This window comes from Nerophis ophidion, linkage group LG16 (assembly GCF_033978795.1).
Source record: "Nerophis ophidion isolate RoL-2023_Sa linkage group LG16, RoL_Noph_v1.0, whole genome shotgun sequence".
NCBI classification, from domain to species: Eukaryota; Metazoa; Chordata; class Actinopteri; order Syngnathiformes; family Syngnathidae; genus Nerophis; species Nerophis ophidion.
This window is the reverse complement of record NC_084626.1, coordinates 45,234,025-45,254,633: the sequence shown is the minus strand read 5'-3', so window position 1 is coordinate 45,254,633 and position 20,609 is coordinate 45,234,025. Positions and strand designations below refer to the sequence as shown.

General features: G+C 40.5%; 1 protein-coding gene across 8 annotated transcripts in view; it reads left to right on the top strand.

The window, feature by feature from the left end:
- Positions 1 to 327: 327 nt before the first annotated feature.
- The window catches only part of cita (citron rho-interacting serine/threonine kinase a), a 113,343-nt gene continuing 93,061 nt past the window's right edge, over positions 328 to 20,609 (top strand). For all 8 annotated transcript variants that reach the window (XM_061875315.1, XM_061875316.1, XM_061875310.1 and 5 more), the window contains exons 1-9: positions 328 to 480; positions 688 to 792; positions 878 to 1,019; positions 3,472 to 3,647; positions 10,334 to 10,435; positions 13,989 to 14,131; positions 14,341 to 14,434; positions 14,520 to 14,726; positions 16,745 to 16,898. In XM_061875315.1, the coding sequence (XP_061731299.1) occupies positions 691 to 792; positions 878 to 1,019; positions 3,472 to 3,647; positions 10,334 to 10,435; positions 13,989 to 14,131; positions 14,341 to 14,434; positions 14,520 to 14,726; positions 16,745 to 16,898 (1,120 nt within the window). In that variant the 5' untranslated portion in view covers positions 328 to 480; positions 688 to 690. The remainder of the gene's footprint in view (positions 481 to 687; positions 793 to 877; positions 1,020 to 3,471; positions 3,648 to 10,333; positions 10,436 to 13,988; positions 14,132 to 14,340; positions 14,435 to 14,519; positions 14,727 to 16,744; positions 16,899 to 20,609) is intronic.

Here is a 20,609-nt window from a genome sequence, read left to right as displayed (position 1 = left end):
TAAACAAACTATGAATAATAAAAGATGTGTCCTTTATCATAGCTACAAGTATGACAACGAAAGAGCGTAAAATCAGTGGTATTCAGTGAGGTAAAATGAATTAAATGCGCTGACAGTTCATTGCTCCTGCCAAACGAATTGCACTGAGTGGAGTGGGTCACCACTCCAAGATGGCGACCACGCGTCTCGTCAGCCCCTGTAGGCAGTAGCGCTCCATGCTGCGTACCCTTACATGTCCATAGTGGATGGGCGGTTCCGTGAGGGCAGTGATTGGTCTAAATCAGAAGCTCCGCCCCAAAACACTAATCCAACCAATCACAAGCCCCTCTGCCAGCACACGCGGCAAGTGATGGGCGGCAAACGCGCAACATTTGAAAGTTAACCGGAAACGAAGAATGACCACAACAGAGAGTGATCTTTTATATTTTAAAGTGCGTCAGCAAATTATTATAAACGGCGGAATACTCGCATGGACGTTTTGTGAGTGGACCTACGCTTTGACTTTTCACATTTAGAAGTTACAACATCTGAGTGTATGTCGTTTATGCCGAGTAGTTAGCTAACCAACAAGCTAGCGTGACTTAGCATGGAAGTGTTGTTGACATGACGTCATCGTGGGTTAAATCAAACAAAATGTTTCATTTAAACACGCACAAAGTCTAACTGGATTATGTCATACACTGTCAGGACATGTTGAAGTTCAAGTACGTGAACCAGGGAGGCCTGAACACGCCGGCGACCTCCGCGGACGCCATCACGGTCCGCAGCTCCAGACTCAACCAGCTGTTGCAGGTACAAACTCCCCGAGATAACAGCATCCATGTGGATGTTGTTGTTGTTGTCACAGGAGACTAAAGGACGTGTTCCCTCCCCGCAGGGTCGAGTCAGCCTGTGTGGACCACAGGGAGGACGATGTTTGGGCCGGGAAGAGTTTTTGGACTCTTTGCTGCTGCTGTACCAAGAATGCACGTCATCAGAGCTCATGAAGATTCAGCATGTGGCCAACTTTGTCAACAAGTGTAAGCCCGGATGTTTGCACTATGGGAGGGGGGGACGCACATTTTTGGCTCAGATATACTAAGCCGATTATATCAAAACTTTTAACTCAAATGTTCAATCAGTCATCAATCAAAGTTTACTTACATAGCCCTAAATCACAAGTGTCTCAAAGGACTGCAAACGCCACGACGATGAGAAAGAGGGGGCAGAGCAGAAAAGAGACAGCAGATCAACTGGTCTAAAAGGGGGGTCTATTTAAAGGCTAGTGTATACAAATCAATCAATCGATTAATGTTTATTTTATAGCTCTAAATCACAAGTGTCTCAAAGGGCTGCACAAGCCACAACGACATTCTCGGTTCAGATCCCACACCAGGGCGACCGGTGCAATGGACGTCGAGTGGATCTCGCATAATATTGTGAGAGTCCAGTCCATAGTGGATCTAACATAATAGTGAGAGTCCAGTCCATAGTGGATCTAACATAATAGTGAGAGTCCAGTCCATAGTGGATCTAACATAATAGTGACAGTCCAGTCCATAGTGGATCTAACATAATAGTGAGAGTCCAGTCCATAGTGGATCTAACATAATAGTGAGAGTCCAGTCTATAGTGGATCTAACATAATAGTGTGAGTCCAGTCCATAGTGGATCTAACATAATAGTGAGAGGCCAGTCCATAGTGGATCTAACATAATAATGAGAGTCCAGTCCATAGTGGATCTAGCATAATATTGTGAGAGTCCAGTCCATAGTGGATCTAACATGATATTGTGAAAGTCCAGTCCCTAGTGGACCTAACATAATTCTGTGAGAGTCTAGTCCATAGTGGATCTAACATAATAGTGTGCGAGTCCAGTCCATTGTGGGTCTAAAATAATAGTGAGAGTCCAGTCCATAGTGGATCTAACATAGTAGTGTGAGAGTCCAGTCCATAGTGGATCTAACATAATAATGAGAGTCCAGTCCATAGTGGATCCAACATAGTAGTGTGAGTGTCCAGTCCATAGTGGATCTAACATATTAGTGAGAGTCCAGTCCATAGTGGATCTAGCATAATATTGTGAGAGTGCAGTCCGAAGTGGATCTAAGATATTAGTGAGAGTCCAGTCCATAGTGGATCTAATATAATAGTGTGAGAGTCCATTCCATAGTGGATCTAACATATTAGTTAGAGTCTAGTCCATAGTGGATCTAGCATAATATTGTGAGAGTCCAGTCCATAGTGGATCTAGCATAATAGTGTGAGAGTCCAGTCCATAGTGGATCTAACATATTAGTGAGAGTCCAGTCCATAGTGGATCTAGCATCATTTTGTGAGAGTCCAGTCCATAGTGGATCTAACATAATAGTGGGAGGCCAGTCCATAGTGGATCTAACATAATAGTGAGAGTCCCATCCATAGTGGCTCTAGCATAATATTGTGAGAGTCCAGTCCATAGTGGATCTAACATAATAGTGGGAGTCCAGTCCATAGTGGATCTAACATAACAGAGTGAGAGTCCAGTCCATAGATGTCAAATGAAAAAGCACCATAAAAGAGATGCCACGGGGTGAAACACAGCAAGCACTGCGAAACAATTGCAAAAGAAAATCGCGGCAAAAAACCTTATGCAGACTTCAAAAACAACCGTATGAGAGAAATGCTGCAAGTTGACATAAGAAAAGGCCTGAGGGACGTCCTTCTTTAATGAAGTGAGCAGAATTCCCAGAAGAAAGGCGGCTGACTTTTAAAGAAGCAGAATAAAAGGCAACTTTTTTCTTTGCATGTCAGTTAAACACTTGGCTGTAGTATTTTACTGTATTATAACTCCCCCAATGAATGCAGCTAATGTTAGCATTAGAAAATGAGACAAGTGGTTAAAGACATCTTGTCATTCCACCTCTTCAAAAGTCAACCACTTTCTTTTGGGCATCATATATTTAAAGGAGGCCATCCTTCAGGTCCAGTTGCAGTATTGTTTTCATGCAGTTGTTTTTGGGGTTATTGTGGGTATTTTATATTTGCAGCGATTTTATTTTGCATTAGGTTTTGATCCTAAAGTGGTTATGCAATTGTACAATATTTTTATTTTTCCAGTGCATCTTTTTTGTAGTTTTTATGAGAGTAATTTTTATGGACTTGGTGGTCATGTTTTGACGACAACCTTTTCTTTTTTCATTGTTCACTGTTGTTATAGTTTATATATTTTCTCAGAAATATGATTCCTAATACTTTTTCTGTCTTCCCAGTCTGTTTTCTGAAAGTTATTTTGAGCGGTGTTCTACTGATTCGTCTGTCCCGTAGGTGGTGCTAGTATCTTACAAAAAAGTGCACATGATCAGAAAAAGTTGCATTATAGTTCTCTTAAATAATAACCAACAACTAGGATACCAGACTGTGTCATTGATACCAGTCCAGCAATTGATATAAACACAAATTACTGTTGTGATCAATACCTACAGTTTCTATTTTCTGGGTGTGTTTGACAGTTTCCGACGTGGTCTCCGAGCTCCAGGCCTTGCAGCCTGGCCTCCACGACTTTGAGGTGCGTGCGGTGGTGGGCCGCGGTCGCTTCGGCAATGTCCAAGTGGTACGGGAGAAGGTCACGGGCGATGTTTGTGCCCTGAAAGTCATGGAGAAGACAGTGTTGCGCTCTCAAGAACACGTAAGAAATTGTTCATTTTCTCTTCTAGATGTTATTTCTGATAAGAGAACACATTCTGTTCTGGTTTTGCAGCTAAAAAAATATCTGGTTTAGTAGTTTGACTGTTGCAAAAATACTTCAAAGTAAAACATTTAGTTAATGACAATTATAATACCTTTTTAATTGTGATGTACTTTATATTTGTGGGGTCTCAAAGTTCTAGAGAAGGGAGAGACAATTAAAAAAAAGTATGTTAAAAGAAGAAACCTTGAAAGACATTTAGCAAATAAATATGTTTTTAGGTTTTCTTTAAAACAGATGTCAGGGAGGGCAATCTCGGATTATACCTATTTATACTTGGTTAATAATAGAATACATGTGTGTACATTTTGAGGGCGGCATAGCTCGGTTGGTAGAGCGGCCGTGCCAGCAACTTGAGGGTTGCAGGTTGGATCCCCGCTTCCGCCATCCTCGTCACTGCCGTTGTGTCCTTGGGCAAGACACTTTACCCACCTGCTCCCAGTGCCACCCACACCCGTTTAAATGTAACAATTATTGCCATATTTTTGCTGAAAGGATTTAGTAGAGAACATCGACGATAAAGTTCGTAACTTTTGGTCGCTAATAAAAAAGCCTTGCCTGTACCGGAAGTAGGAGACAATATGCGCGTGACGTCACAGGTTTTGGAGCTCCTCACATCTGAACATTGTTTACAATCATGGCCACCAGCAGCGAGAGCGATTCAGACCGAGAAAGCGACGAGTTCTCCATTAATTTGAGCGAGGATGAAAGATTCGTGGATGAGGAAAGTGAGAGTGAAGGACTAGAAAAAAGAAAAAAAACTAGATGGGCAGTTGGAGCGATTCAGATGTTATTAGACACATTTACTAGGATAATTCTGGAAAATCCCTTATCTGCTTATTGTGTTACTAGTGTTTTAGTGAGATTATATGGTCGTACCTGTACAACCTGAAGGTTGGCCCCGCACCTTTCTTCAGCACCAGTTGACGGGTGGTGGCGATGCCCATCTCTGCCCTTCGCAAGGGACCCTCTTCGAAACACGATCTTTTGAAATGATCGCTGCATAATACACTGTACTTTGTGTGTGTGGTCCAATCCATCCGTGTTCGCTTGACATCTCTGTTCCATAGTAAAGCTTGACCGTCATCTTTCGGGAATGTAAACAATAAAACACCGGCTGTGTTTGTATTGCTAAAGTTGGACGCAATACACCGCTTCCCACTTCCAGCTTTCTTCTTTGATGTCTCCATTGTTCATTGAACAAATTGCAAAAGATTCAGCAACACAGATGTCCAGAATACTGTAGTGAGTTTCAGTAGGCCTTTAAATACATATGTAATATTTGGAATACACAAAAAACAACCCACAGACAACGCTGATTAAGTACTGTATTGGTTATGGTTCTGAATCATAATACACTGCACCAAATTGTTGGAAACAAGACAGCGATGTTCTGATCAGAGTTTGACGCGTCTAATTCTGGTTCCGATCATGCATGAATGAGATCGGCCGATACCAATGCCGATCACTCTAAAAATGTTTCCCATTTATTTATGATGAAAGAAAGTGTAACAATATCAACACAATATTCAAATTAGTTGTGTATTCTCTTATTGCATGCAATCATTTGAGCAAAACAAAGTCAATAGTGCACAATAACTAAACAAAAGCAAAAACTATCCATCCATCTTCTTCCGCTTATCCGAGATCGGGTCGCGGGGGCAACAGCCTAAGCAGGGAAGCCCAGACTTCCCTCTCCCCAGCCACTTCGTCTAGCTCTTCCCGGGGGATCCCGAGGCGTTCCCAGGCCAGCCGGGAGACATAGTCTTCCCAACGTGTCCTGGGTCTTCCCCGTGGCCTCCTGCCGGTTGGACGTGCCCTAAACACCTTCCTAGGGAGGCGTTCGAGTGGCATCCTGACCAGATGCCCGAACCACCTCATCTGGCTCCTCTCGATGTGGAGGAGCAGTGGCTTTACTTTGAGCTGCTCTCTATTTATTAATCATTAAAATCATTTGGGTTTTGCCCTCCAAGTCAACAATAAAAATATTTGGAGAAAATAAAAATCGAATCATTCTAGTACTGATCATATAGTAATACTAGGGCTAGACGATTATGGCAAAAATAATAATCACGATTATTTTGGACTGATAATGTGATCACAATTCATTCATATATATATATATATATATATATATATATATATATATAAACCCAGTTGTTTTTGACAAAAGGCCATAAAACATAAGAAAACCAAACAATAGATGGATGGAGTTGTTAAAAGATTTCAAGCATTGAAATTAAAAAAGAAATACAAATTTATTGCTGACTTATAAACTTTTCACCAGTCTCTTTTGGATCGGAAGAGAGTGTGTACAGTCAATCTGAAGGTTGCACAAGGGTTAATAACTGTCTACTTTCTATGGTTCCATCGACACTTCTTAAAGTTTACCTGGCACTTATTTCTTAGTTTTGTTTCAAGCTATTTTAGCGGTTAGCTTAACTATTAGCATGCCTGCTCCAGGTTAGCTTTTGGTGTGTAACATGTTTAGCCTCATCCTCTAGTCATAATGATACTAACTCAATAATGATACTTAAAAAACTATAACATGTAGTTTATCCTCAATAATGGAAGTGATTTTGTTATTCATTCAGGGGAGCGGACCCACACTGTGTATTGAAATAGTCAGATCCATAATTAGCTGATGACACTTCGACCAAAAATAGTGTCAGTCATACGGGATCAGTGTTTGTGATCGACAATAAAATGCATAAATCGGCAATGGCCGATGACTTTTTCAGGACATACGGCCGATCGATCTGCACACCCCTAAGCTAAGCACTGCAGTTTGTTTTTGAGCAACTTCAGCAAGGCACTGAACCTCCAGGGTGCAACTCTGTTTGCATGTCTCATCTCTTTTTGCTTATACCACGCGTGACTGCATGCGAGCTCGTGTGGTGTAACAGAATGTAAAGTGTGGAAAATATGGAGTTTGGGTTTCAACGAATTAAACAAAGAGGAAGCGCTGTCGATAGCTGCGATCAGACGAAATCCCACTGGAGGATGCTGTGGAGTTTACCCTCAACCGAGTTACATCACTTCACAGCAGTGCTCTGTGATGGCATGTGACTAATCCAACAGATCTCAGACAGAATAGAACATGAGTGGTGACTGAAAGAGAAGTGAAGTGAGCAATACGAGCAACAGCCATGTGCAAAGAAATGTTTTTGTCACATTTTCATCCATTGTTGAACCATTTCAAATGAACTCTTGCCAATAAAAGCAGCTGGAGTCAAGGGTAATCGAGGCTATAATCTCCTCAGGCTAATTGTTATCTTTCAATCTTTCCTGATGTTGGAGTTGCAAAAGTAAAATAAAAGGTTTAAATTTCAACAAATGCACATTAACTATACAACCCCTGGAAAGAAATAATGGAATCACCAGACATGGGGGATGTTATTCAGTTGAAAACAACATTACAGTCATTTAAATGGCAATTTTCGGGCTTCAAGAAACACTAAAAGAAACCCAAAAAATTGTGGTTGTCAGTAGAGCTGGGCAATATATTGGTATACTCGATGTATCGCGTGTTTGTCTCTGTGCGATATAGAAAATGACTATATCGTGATATTGGAGTATATGTTCTCACGCAGTTGCTTTTAGCTGCGGGCATTACACTACAGACTCCTCCCACTCTTTGTTGTCTCTCCTTCTCACAGACAGCAAGCGCACCTTCTTACATACGTCACATACGTGTACGCCCTCGCGAAGCAGAGAGGTAGCAGCATGGGTAACGTTAGCTGTGGTGCGAGCAGTAATACGTAACCCCAATTCTTCAGAGTTTGCACTGGCTCCCTGTTCATTTTAGAATTGATTTTAAAACATTGCTGTTTGTTTTTAAATCTTTACATGGACTGGCACCTCAATATATCTCGGACCTCATCCAAATTTACATCCCTGCGCGCGCTCTGAGGTCCGAAAGCCAGCTCCAGCTCGTGGTGCCCAAGACCAGACTTAAGACCAGGGGAGACAGGGCCTTCTCTGCGGTCGGCCCTAAGCTCTGGAACACTCTGCCGCTCCATGTTCAAACTGCTTCCACAGTGGAGTGTTTTAAGTCTCGTCTTAAGACCCACTTTTATTCTTTGGCTTTTAACACTACGTGAGTTGTGTGGTCCTCTGTCCTCTGTTGTCCTCTGTGTTTTTTATACATTTTTATTTTTATTTTACTTTTTTAATTGATTTTACCCTTTAAAATAGTTTTTAATCATATTTGTTTTTATATTGTTTTTATTGGTTTTATTTTTATTCATTTTTTGTTTTATTCAGTCATTGGTGGAGCATAATATTGTTTTTAACATGGCTGTGCAGCACTTTGGAAACGTTATTGTTGTTTAAATGTGCTATATAAATAAAGTGGATTGGAGTGAAAGAAGGTGTGAATCTGGTAACAAATGAAGGAAGAATTAATTCCCTAGAAAAACAGCAGGGGGTCCATCGTCTGGCGGTGGTTTGGTTTCAAGTGGGAATATGTCAAACAGACAAGCGTAATTTGTCAAGTGTGGGGCAAAAACATTACTGCTAGTATGTAGCATAATTTGAAAAGTTAACTGATAGAGAATGAAGAGTGATTACTCCGCATGTCAACATCTCCATTCGGTGCCGCACCAACAAAATGCTGAGGCAACCATTTCCACATCAACACCGTATGAAAAAAATAGTCAACAACATAAGAAGATAACGTCCGCAGGAACCTACCACATAGCGATTTGATTTCCTATCATGCAGCTCATTTTTATTTGACAAAAGTGCATTTTATTTTTTATAAATTATTGTAATGATATTCTGTACAAAAAGTGCACTTTAGTTTAGTGTTGTTTTGACATGTCATCTTAGTGACATCATGCACAAAAGTGCACTCATAGCTTGTTTTAAAATGTCTCTGACAATCTTGCACTTTCTGTTTTGAAATGACATGAATGTTTGTGCCACTGCTTAATAACTGTTTAATAAATACACTTTTAGTTGTGGTTTCCCTCTCTGCATGAAAGTTTAAAAGTAGAATATATTAATGCAGTATGAAGAAGAATGTTTGAATGTAGACACATAGAATCATCATACTGCTGTGATTATAAGCATCAAGTGTTCATTCAAGGCTATGGCAAAATATTGCGATATATATCGTGTATCGTGATAGGGCCTAAAAATATCGAGATATTAAAAAAAGTCCATATCGCCCAGCCCTAGTTGTCAGTCACAGATTAATTTTCAGATCAAGAGAAAACCATTATGGTATCATGAAAAACAAACAAACCAAAAAAAAAATACAAACACACTACTATGACATTGTTGCACCACCTCTGGCTTTTATGATAGCTGGCAGTCTCTGAGGCATGGACTTAACGAATGTTAAACTCTTCATCAATCTCGTTCAAACATTTTCTGATTGCTGTTGTCAGATCAGCTTTGCAGGTTGGAGTCTAGTCTTAAACCACTTTCTTTCATTTCCCCCAGAGATGTTCAATTGGATTGAGATCCAGACCATTTGCAGGCCATGTCATTGACCTTGTATATCGTTCTTCCAGGAAAGTTTTTTCTCTATAGTAAGATGCATTGTCACCTTGAAAAATGATGATCATCATAAATGATACATCTCCAAACATCCTTTCCATTGATGGAATAAGAAAAGTGTTCAGAATGTCAATGTAAACTTGTGTGTTTATTAAAGATGTAACGACAGTTCCATTACCTGACATGCGGTCCCGTATCATCAATGACTGTGGACGTGTGCATGTTTTCTTTAGGCAGTCGTCTTCATAAATGTCATTGGAATGCCACCACACAAAAGTTCCAGCATCATCACCTTACCTAATGCAGTATCACGATTCTTCCCTGAATAAGGCTTTTATCCAGTCATCCATAGTCCACTTCTGTTCCTTAGCCCATTGGAACCTTGGTTTTTGTTTCTTTTGTTTAGCTTTTCTGTATTTAAATCCAGTTTGATCACAGACACTGGCTCTAGTTTCTATTATCCCTTTGTTCTACATTTGTTTTGCTGAGCATTTTTTTGTTTTCAAGACATTGCTTTAAGTTTTCTGCCCTGTGTTTTTTCCTTGCTTTACCTTTCTACAACCTTCCCATGATGTTTGTACCTGGTCCCAATTTTAGACACAACTGACTGTGAACAATTAACCTCTTTTGGAACATTGTGCAATGATTTTCGTTCTTGAAGAAGTTTGATAATCCTCTCCTTTGTTTGAATTGACATATCTCATGCTGGAGCCATGATTCATGGCAATCCACCTGGTGCAACAGCTTTCCAGGGTGTGAACACTCATTTTTAACCGCAAACTACCGGTAATCAACAGATTTAATCTGATGCAAGTGTTCGCTTTGACAATGAAAATGTATTAAGTGATTGTTTGCTCAGAATTGATTCCATAAATCTTTGACTGCGTGATTTAAAAATGAAACCGTTTCTTACTACCACAATTTACATTCTTGAGGGATTTTAGTGTTTCTTAAACACAAGAAGTTGCCATTTGAAATGACTGTAGTTTCGTGTCCTTTCTGTTATCTGCTTTTTTTCTACAATTTTAAACAAAGTGATTAAAGTCTGGTGATTCCAATAATTTCCAGGGGTTTTACGTCGTTTTATGACTAACATTTTTCGTATCTAAATAATTCAGGTTGTTTTTCACGAAGAGGAGCGGAGGATTCTGTCTTTGAACTGCAGTCCCTGGATCCCACAGCTCTTCTATGCTTTCCAGGATGAGCATCATGTCTACCTGGTAAGACTCTACAGTATATTTATTTTTTTACTTCAGATGGAGATCAAGGTTAATGCTAAATGGTTGCAACTTTGACACAATCAACACACATTGTACTGTGTGGATTGTGACCTCCTTGAACAATGTACAACATTATGAAAAACAACTGTTTTTTATATTATATAACATTTTGATATTATGAAAGTCCAGTCCATAGTTGATGTAACATAATAGTGTGAGAGTCCAGTCCATAGTGGATCTATTATAATGGTGTGAGAGTTCAGTCCATAGTGGATCTAACATCATATTGTGAGAGTCCAGTCCATAGTGGATCTAACATAATAGTGTGAGAGTCCAGTCCATAGTGGATCTAACATAGTAGTGTGAGAGTCCAGTCCATAGTGGATCTAACATAATAGTGTGAGAGTCCAGTCCATAGTGGATCTAACATAATAGTGTGAGAGTCCAGTCCATAGTGGATCTAACATAGTAGTGTGAGAGTCCAGTCCATAGTGGATCTAACATAATAGTGTGAGAGTCCAGTCCATAGTGGATCTAACATAATAGTGAGAGTCCAGTCCATAGTGGATCCAACCTAATAGTGTGAGAGTCCAGTCCATAGTGGATCTAACATAATAGTGTGAGAGTCCAGTCCATAGTGGATCTAACATAATAGTGAGAGTCCAGTCTATAGTGGACCTAACATAATAGTGTGAGAGTCCAGTCCATAGTGGATCTAACATAATAGTGTGAGAGTCCAGTCCATAGTGGATCTAACATAATAGTGAGAGTCCAGTCCATAGTGGATCTAACCTAATAGTGTGAGAGTCCAGTCCATAGTGGATCTAACATAATAGTGTGAGAGTCCAGTCCATAGTGGATCTAACATAATAGTGTGAGAGTCCAGTCCATAGTGGATCTAACATATTAGTGTGAGAGTCCAGTCCATAGTGGATCTAACATAATAGTGAGAGTCCAGTCCATAGTGGATCCAACCTAATAGTGTGAGAGTCCAGTCCATAGTGGATCTAACATAATAGTGTGAGAGTCCAGTCCATAGTGGATCTAACATAATAGTGAGAGTCCAGTCTATAGTGGATCTAACATAATATTGTGAGAGTCCAGTCCATTGTGGACCTAACATAATAGTGTGAGAGTCCAGTCCATAGTGGATCTAACATAATAGTGTGAGAGTCCAGTCCATAGTGGATCTAACATAATAGTGAGAGTCCAGTCCATAGTGGATCTAACCTAATAGTGTGAGAGTCCAGTCCATAGTGGATCTAACATAATAGTGAGAGTCCAGTCCATAGTGGATCTAACATAATAGTGAGAGTCCAGTCCATAGTGGGTCTAACATAGTAGTGTGAGAGTCCAGTCCATAGTGGGTCTAAAATAATAGTGAGAGTCCATTCCATTGTGGGGCCAGATTTAAATGTAGAAAGAAAACCTGGCCCCTTTTAAATGGTATTTAATAGCTGATTTGTCCTCCATTCTTTATTTTCTTTCATTTACTACTTCTTCAAAATTATTGACTCAAAGTTAAAGTACCAATGATTGTCACACACACACGAGTTGTGGCGAAATTATTCTCTGCATTTGACCCATCACCCTTGATCACCCCTTGGGAGGTGAGGGGAGCAGTGAGCAGCAGCGGTGGCCGCGCCCGGGAATCATTTTTGGTGATTTAACCCCAATTCCAACCCTTGATGCTAAGTGCCAAACAATGAGGTAATGGTTCCCATTTTTATTGTCTTTGGTATGACTCGGCCGGGGTTTGAACTCACAACCTACCCATCTCAGGGCGGGCATTCTAAGGCAAAGGCTGTGAATACTTATGTACATGTTTCTTTTTTTTTTTTTTTTTTTCTATTGATTTTGCAAACAACTTTTTCACCTCCTCGTTATGAATTGTGTGTAGAATTTTGAGGAAAAAAAAATAATGTATTCCATTTGGGAAAAGCCTGTAACATAACAATATGTTGTAAAAGTGAAGCGCTGTGAATAATTTATGGATGCACTATAAACCCCAAGTTTGGACCCCTAGTGTTCTATGTCAATACAAGACTCTGCCAATGTGTTTACAGTGGTCCAATTTCCTCTTTACAACAGGAGCACTCTGGTGTTTTTAGGATTTGCCGCCTTTATTTTTTGTCTTCCAAGTTTTGAACTTAACTTGAGTGCCAATATGTTGTCGTTCTCGGGCTAGATTTGCCACCTTGTTAAATAGTCCTGTCTTAAGGCGTGGACTTACACATTACCTCACAAATCTGGCCATGACAGTGTCAAAGTAAAACTATTGAATGTCTTACTCACAGTGATTTATTTTCATATGAGATGTGGCATAGCAGGTATAACAGGTATCATCTGGGAGAGTATTTTTTTCCCACAGTTGTGAGTTCCAGAGTATTTGCAGTTAGATCAGTTAGAATAATACATGAGCTGCTCCAGGAGGGAGCAATGCAAGGAGAAATTGTATCAAGAAGCAATTCTCTTCCTGTTGGAGGACCAAAATAGACCAACTTTAAACCAGAATATCTAAATAGATAGTACTATGTTGATTCCTTCAGGAGAGTTCCTTCAGGAAAATTAAAATTAAATGTGCACTTATGTCAATTATTCAAAAAAATAAAATGCAGCAGCGCCTGAAAATTTCAACGAAGAAAAAGATGAAAAAAATATGTTGTCAACATTAAGTGTATATATTTTTTTATATAAACTTTTATTTGCTTAAAATCCTTATCAGTGTTTTTGTCCTGTTTACTCTTATAATGAGAATAGTATTAAAAAGCATGGCTTGTTTTAAATGTAATTGGCTTTTTCCCTTGGTTTGCCTTCATTTAATCTTTATGCGCGCACCTCCCTTTATGTCTGCCTCATTCGTCCTCTTTGCTTTCTCTTTACTGCCCCTCTGTCTCACCCTGCTCCCCAGCTGAGCATGGAGGAAAATACAAAGCATCCATCTTTATCCATGCATTAGAGAGGCACCCAGTCTCCCTGTTGCTAGGTAACACGGCAAAATGCTCCCGCTCATTCAGACTTGCCGACCATTCATGCACCAGGAGCTCTCATCTGTTATGGCTGTATGGCTGCCGCCGTATAGCTGGAATCAGCCCGAACAAAAGCCTTTCATCTCTGCTCGCAGATACCAGAGGGAAGAAATGGGGAAGACGCATATAGATTTTATGCTTACAAACATTAAGAAGGTTGACTTTTTTTTGGACTTGTTTGATGTTTGTGATCTCAGAATCACCTGTTCGGCAAATATTTGTCATTTCTTCTTTTTTGGGGTATTGAAGAAGAATCGCTTGACTGCAGTTCAGAGCTAATCTGTCATGAGATCTGATGTTACATAAGCACATCCATAATGAGCGACGCCATATAATCCTGAACTCAATTATGCTTTGATGTACTCACACGTGCATATTTCTCTAAATATAGTCTATTTATGGGCATTTTTAATGTATCATCAGCCTTTGATAGCTGTTGTTTCTAATTTCAAAACAAACCAGATCTCCTTATTGATCCCAGCTGTATGTTTCTTTGTTCTAACTGCGTATAATGATGTTTTTAGGCAATGGAGTACATGCCAGGCGGCGACCTTCTGTCTCTATTCAACCGCTATGAGGACCAGTTTGATGAATCCATGGCTCAGTTTTATTTGGCCGAGCTAGTGGAGGCCATTCACGCTGTCCACCAGCTGGGTTATGTCCACAGGTGAGGACTTAGGTGATAAATACAACATTAAGTCAAGGATTTTTATAGAACATCCGTAAAAAGGTAGCATTATAACTACTGGTTTCATGTAAGTGGGACCTACAACAAATTCACAGTTTAGGAGCAGAACACATTGCACAAATGCGGCAAAGACCAGCATTGTTAAAGCAATACCCAGTCTCTTCTAAAAATAACTACGGTACTTGCAGGGACGTCAAGCCAGAGAACGTTCTCATTGATCGGACTGGTCACATTAAGCTGGCAGACTTTGGATCAGCTGCCAGGCTCACCTCTGACAAAACAGTAAGTGGATTATCAAGTTCGCTCAATGTATTAATGTCACTTCTGTTGACAAGTGCATCGTTGTGTTTGAATTGTTTTCGTCAAGGTGGCAGCCCCGACAGTGCCTGTGGGAACCCAAGACTTTCTCTCCCCTGAAGTGTTGGCAGCCATTAACGGGGGCCCTCACAGCACCTACGGGGTGGAGTGTGACTGGTGGTCCCTCGGGGTTATAGCGTACGAGATGATCTATTCAAGGCCGCCTTTTTCCAAAGGAACGTCAACGCAGACCGTCCACAACATCCTCAACTATCAGGTTCTTAACATTTGTAAACATCCAGAATGTTTATATATTCTAGTATTGGGACACATATCTTGGATAGACTTGGACTAAGACAAACTTTATGGATCCACAAGGAAAATGCTTAAAATTTAGATATCCATTCGTCCATCCATCCATCTTTCAGACTTCCTCTCCCCAGCCACTTCGTCCAGCTCCTCCCGGGGGTTCCCGAGGCGTTCCCGGGCCAGCCGGTAGACATAGTCTTCCCAACGTGTCCTGGCCTGCCGGTTGGACGTGCCCCAAACACCTCCCTAGGGAGGCGTTCGAGTGGCATCCTGAACAGATGCCCGAACCACCTCATCTGGCTCCTCTCCATGTGGAGGAGCAGCGGCTTTACTTTGAGTTCCTCCCGGATGGCAGATCTTCTCACCCTATCTCTAAGGGAGAGACCCGCCACCCGGTGTAGGAAACTCATTTGGGCCGCTTGTACCCGTGATCTTGTCCTTTCAGTCATAACCCAAAGCTCATGACCATAGGTGAGGATGGGAACGTAGATCGACCGGTAAATTGAGAGCTTTGCCTTCCGACTCAGCTCCTTCTTCACCACAACGGGTTGATAAAGCGTCCGCATTACTGAAGACGCCGCACCGATCCGCCTGTCGATCTCACGATCCCACTCTTCCCTCACTCGTGAGCAAAACTCCTAGGTACTTGAAGTCCTCCACTCGCAGCCGAGTGTGAAGCGACTGGGATGAGAATCAACACCTCCAAGTCCTAGTCCATGGTTCTCGCCCGGGAAAGGGTGGAGTGCCATCTCCGGCTTGGGGAGGAGATCTTGCCCCAAGTGGAGGAGTTCAAATGTCAATATATATTTCAATATTGGACTGGATCTGAATCTTATTGAGGTCAAGTCAGACTGGGCCAATTCTACTGTACCTTGCTTTGGTGGACTTAAACATCCTTCATGATACTCTGCTCTCAATCTTCTGCACTCATTCAGGATTAGGCATGTTGGAAAGTGCAGTCAATCCATACTGCATTACTGCGACTTCCAAGACTTTGTGGCTTAATTACTAATCGTTCTGGTCATTTCTATTATGCTAAGTGGCGGTTATCATTAACAACTGATGAGCATGCCAGAGCCCAGTACAAGTTGCTCAGTGGTGATGCCAATTTAGCAGAATTATTTCTATAGTAAGTATAATCAGACCCATCTGGGTACTCTTTTTATTTGTTTATGATTATTTAAAAAATGTTTGTTATTTATTTATTTTTGTGATAATTGTTAAATCTAGTGAAGAGTCTCTGACATGAACAAGCAGCAAGTGATGCCATTTTCCCGTCTGAAATTGATTGATTGATTGAAACTTTAATTAGTGGTTAGAGTATCGTCCCTGAGATGGGTAGGTCGTGAGTTCAAACCCCGGCCGAGTCATACCGAAGACTATAAAAATGGGACCCATTACCTCCCTGTTTGGCACTCAGCATCAAGGGTTGGGATTGGGGGTTAAATCACCAAAAATGATTCCCAGGTGCGGCCATTGGTGCTGCTCACTGCTCCCCTCACCTCCCAGGGGATGATCAAGGGTGATTGGTCAAATGCAGATAATAATTTTGCCACACCTAGTGTGTGTGTGACAATCATTGGTACTTTAACTTTTAACTTTAACTTAGTAGATTGCACAGTACAGTACATATTCCGTACAATTGACCACTAAATCGTAACGCCCCAATAAGTTTTTCAACTTGTTTAAGTCGGGGTCCATGTTAATCAATTCATGGTATGCACTCAGTTTTGTGTGAAGCATTTTAAAAATGAACAACTGAACAGAAAAAAGTATATTTGTAGTCCTAAACATGTTTGTTTTGTCTTTCAAGTTTTTCACTCACTCTTTCCTAATTATGCAAATGTACTTATTCCATTTATCCCCATCTCAACCCATCACCGCCACAAACTGATTACAGTTATTTGGGAATCACTGCTAAATATGTTTGCTCATATTGGTTACGACAAAGTAACAACACGTTTTGTACATTTTGTTTGCCCTCAGCAATTTCTGAAGATTCCAGCGGAGCCGTGCGCGACTAAACAATTTGTAGACCTGGTGCAGAGCCTGCTGTGTGGCGCTCAGGAGCGTCTGGGGTTTCAGGGTCTCAGATGCCACTCGTTTTTCTCCAATACGGACTGGAACAACTTACGACAAGGTAAGGAGGTTGTGCCCTTTCCTATTTTTTTACTCAAAATGACACTAAAGATTGGGAACAAAGTATGCGTGTTGGTCAAACACCAACTGGAGTTCCTCACTAGCAACAGACCTTGCCATCTAAGGGCATTCAATCGATCACAACTGGACTGTTTGCTTTGTTTTAGAAGACGTCTCAGATGCTCATCTGAAAATGTCAACCTTGCCTGTGTCTTTTTCTCTTCATTCAAAGCAGCATGATGTTTCAGATGACGCTTCAACTTAGGTTGGTGAGAGCTTGTCCAATTCGTACTAGCTCTGACCAATCTAAGTTTAAGTCTATGAGCACGAATTGATGAAGCCTACTCTGATGAGCGGCGAAACATCTTCTAAGACAAACCAAACAGGTCGATTAGATTAGATAGATAGATTAGATAGTACTTTATTTATTCCGTCAGGAGAATTCCTTCAGGAAAATTAAAATTTTCAGCACAATCCCATTCAAGATCAGACAAACATTACAGGGAGACAGAACAGGATCGCTGACGGGTCTGCCGGCTTCCAGCGCCCCTTACAAAAAAGGTGAGATACAGGTAAACAAGGGGGGGGGGGAAATGAGAGAAAAAAATAGAAGATTAAAATAAAAATAAAAAAATCGGTCTTAGCCTGGGCCCTGGAGAGGGGGTCCAGACTGAGGCCAAGGGAAAAAAAACAACTCATAGCCATAGTACACATCCCTCTTACATGTGTGTAAGAGGGAAACATCAAACATCAAAGAACACAGAGGACATTAAAGACATTAAAGCAGCAGATACAACCAGACACTTCTACATACAGCTATGAATAAAAAGTAAAAGAAACATATCCACTGTGGTGGCCTCTGCTGTGTTTCACGCCATCGTCCGCTGGGGTGGAAGAAGCATGGCCAGAGACAGGAGCAGACCCAACAAAGCAACCAAGACAGCCGACTCCACTCTCGGCCAGTGTCCAGTCCGAATGGATGAGCGAGGATACGTCCAAGGATTGATTGCCCTGAGATGACAATGACCTGGATTCCATACCATACCATACCAACTTTATTTATTAAGTCCTTTAAAAACAAGCACAGTTTAAGGACAAAGGACTGTACACCAAAAAGAAGTAGAGGCAAAGGACGGACTAAAAAATATTTAAAACCGAAGTAAAATACACATTGAAAAAGCAAATTCAAATTACCCTAAGATCAATTTGTTAGATGAAAAGCAGTTAAAAAGTTAAAAACAGTTAAAAATGTAAAAGTTAATAACAGTTTAAAGTCTCATGCTGGGTTAAAAGCCAGTGAAAAAAGATAAAAATGGGTTTTAAGAAGGGTCTGTCTCACATGGAGAGGGAGATGGTTCCAGAGTTTGGGACCCGTAACAGAGAAGGCTCTGTCCCCTCTGAACTTGCGCTTTGATTTGGGTACCTCCAGGATCAGCTGATCGGCTGACCTGACGGCCCGGGTGGAGGCATAGAGGTGGAGCAGCTCAGAGAGGTAAGGTGGGGCAAGACCACGAGTAAGGTCATTTTAAAATGGACTTTAAAAGACACAGGCGGCCGGTGGAGGGAGGCTAAAACAGGAGTAATGTGCTCTCTTTTTCTTGTGTTGGTTAAAAGTCAGGCAGCTGCCTTTTGGGCCAGCTGCAAACGTGAGAGGAAGGATTGACTATTTCCAAAATACAAAGAGTTCCAGTAAAGGATGAAGGAGAACCTTCATAAACAGACCTTGCATTGCCATTGATTTTAAATTTGACAAACAAGTCAATGGCGTTTCAAAATTGTGTTTTTTTCATCTGCGTCTTTTATCAAAGGTAAAACCGTTTTTATCTTTTAACCATTTTGAACAAGTCGTGCATGCTTTTATTTCAAGTGGCCTGGACTACTGCAATGCACTTTTTGCTGGCATTAGCCAAAAAGCTCTTTCCCGGTTGCAGTTAGTCCAGAACACGGCAGCACAACTTTTAAACTGGGGCCAGGAAACCCAAGCATGTAACCCCAGTTCTTGAGACTTTGCACTGGCTCCCTGTTCATTTTAGAATTTATTTTAAAACCTTGCTTTTTACTTTTAAAGCTTTGCATGGACTGGCACCTTATTATATCTCGGACCTCATCCAAATTTACATTCCTGCGCGCGCTCTGAGGTCCAAGAGCCAGCTCCAGCTCGTGGTGTCCAAGACTAGACTGAAAACCAGGGGAGTCAGGGCCTTCTCTGTGGTCGGCCCTAAGCTCTGGAACACTCCGCCCCTCCTTGTTCCAACTGCTCCAACAGTGCAGTTTTTTAAGTCCCGTTTTAAGACCCACTTTTATTCTCTTGCTTTTAACACTACGTGAGTTGTGTGGTCCTCTGTGTTTTTAAATTGAGATTTTTATTTATTGTTTTAATTGGTTTTACCCTTTAAAATCGTTTTTAATCATATTTATTTTTATATTGCTTTTATATTTATTTATCTATTGTTTAAATTCCATCATTGGTGGAGTTATAAATAATGTTTGAATTTTGTTGTGCAGCACTTTGGAAACATTTTTGTTGTTTAAATGTGCTTTACAAATAAAGTGGATTGGATTGCCAGATGTTGGCAAATGTCCATCTTCTTGTTGAGGAGAAATAGACAAGAAGGAAAGTCAATGAGTCCTGCAACTCTTCAATGCCAGATACATTTTTGATCATCAGATCCTCAACAAAACATTATGCTGCTTTGAATAGACACTGACGAGGTTGACATTTTCAGATAAGCATCCGAGAGAAAAATCATGCGGCATAGCAATCACATGGAGGAACATTTTCAGTCAAGCATGGTCAAATTAGAACAAACAACAATGTAGCGAGTCCCAAGTGCCGATGCTATACGGAAAACCTCACGTCTTTAGATGAATCAGCACTTGGTATTCCTACATTATTAACAAACTGGACTATGACTGCATTGTAGATACCACAGTATTGCGCTTTCAAAGTCTTCACAATAATGCCCTGCATGAAGTGTGACTGTATCACACCAAAACTTGGTGAATGTAGTTTTTTTTTCTGGCGCTTTAGCGTTGACCAGGTCAGAAAATCACCTCCACCTGCCAGAATCCTCTGCACAACACCAGACCACAGTCTGGTGACGTGGAATGCCTTAAGCAGGAAGTGAAGTGTGCTCGTGGCTGATAAGGGGAATTATTTTTTGGCAAATTTCTTGAAAATATCAGACATGATTATTTGAGTTACGTGTAGAGATGGGAATTGATAGGATTTTTCCCGTTCCGATTCCACTTCTGATTCTGCTTAACAATTCAGGTGCTTAACAAATCTCTTATTGATTCTTATTTGAGAAAAAAATATATAAAAAAGAGTGAATTAGCATGAATTTTGTTTAGTTTGCAGGTAATATAACCCTATAAAGACATTAATGAGGTCTCAGGTGGCACATGCGTAGTATGGAAGAAAAACAATTGTTTTTTTGTAAATAAATATAAAAAAATAATATTATTCAGTATAATTTAATAATGTGGAAATGACATAACAATGTAACATTTAGTAATAACTTATTACATGCAAAGGAAGATATATCAAGCTTTAATTGGTTATAATTTTGATAATTATGGCTTATAGTTTATGAAATGTTTGAATTGAAAATCTCACAAAATGTAAGGTTTCAAAGACTAAGCCATGATTATCAGAATTATAAGATATAATGATAATAAGTTTATATCACAGATTAGTTTCAAAAGCGGA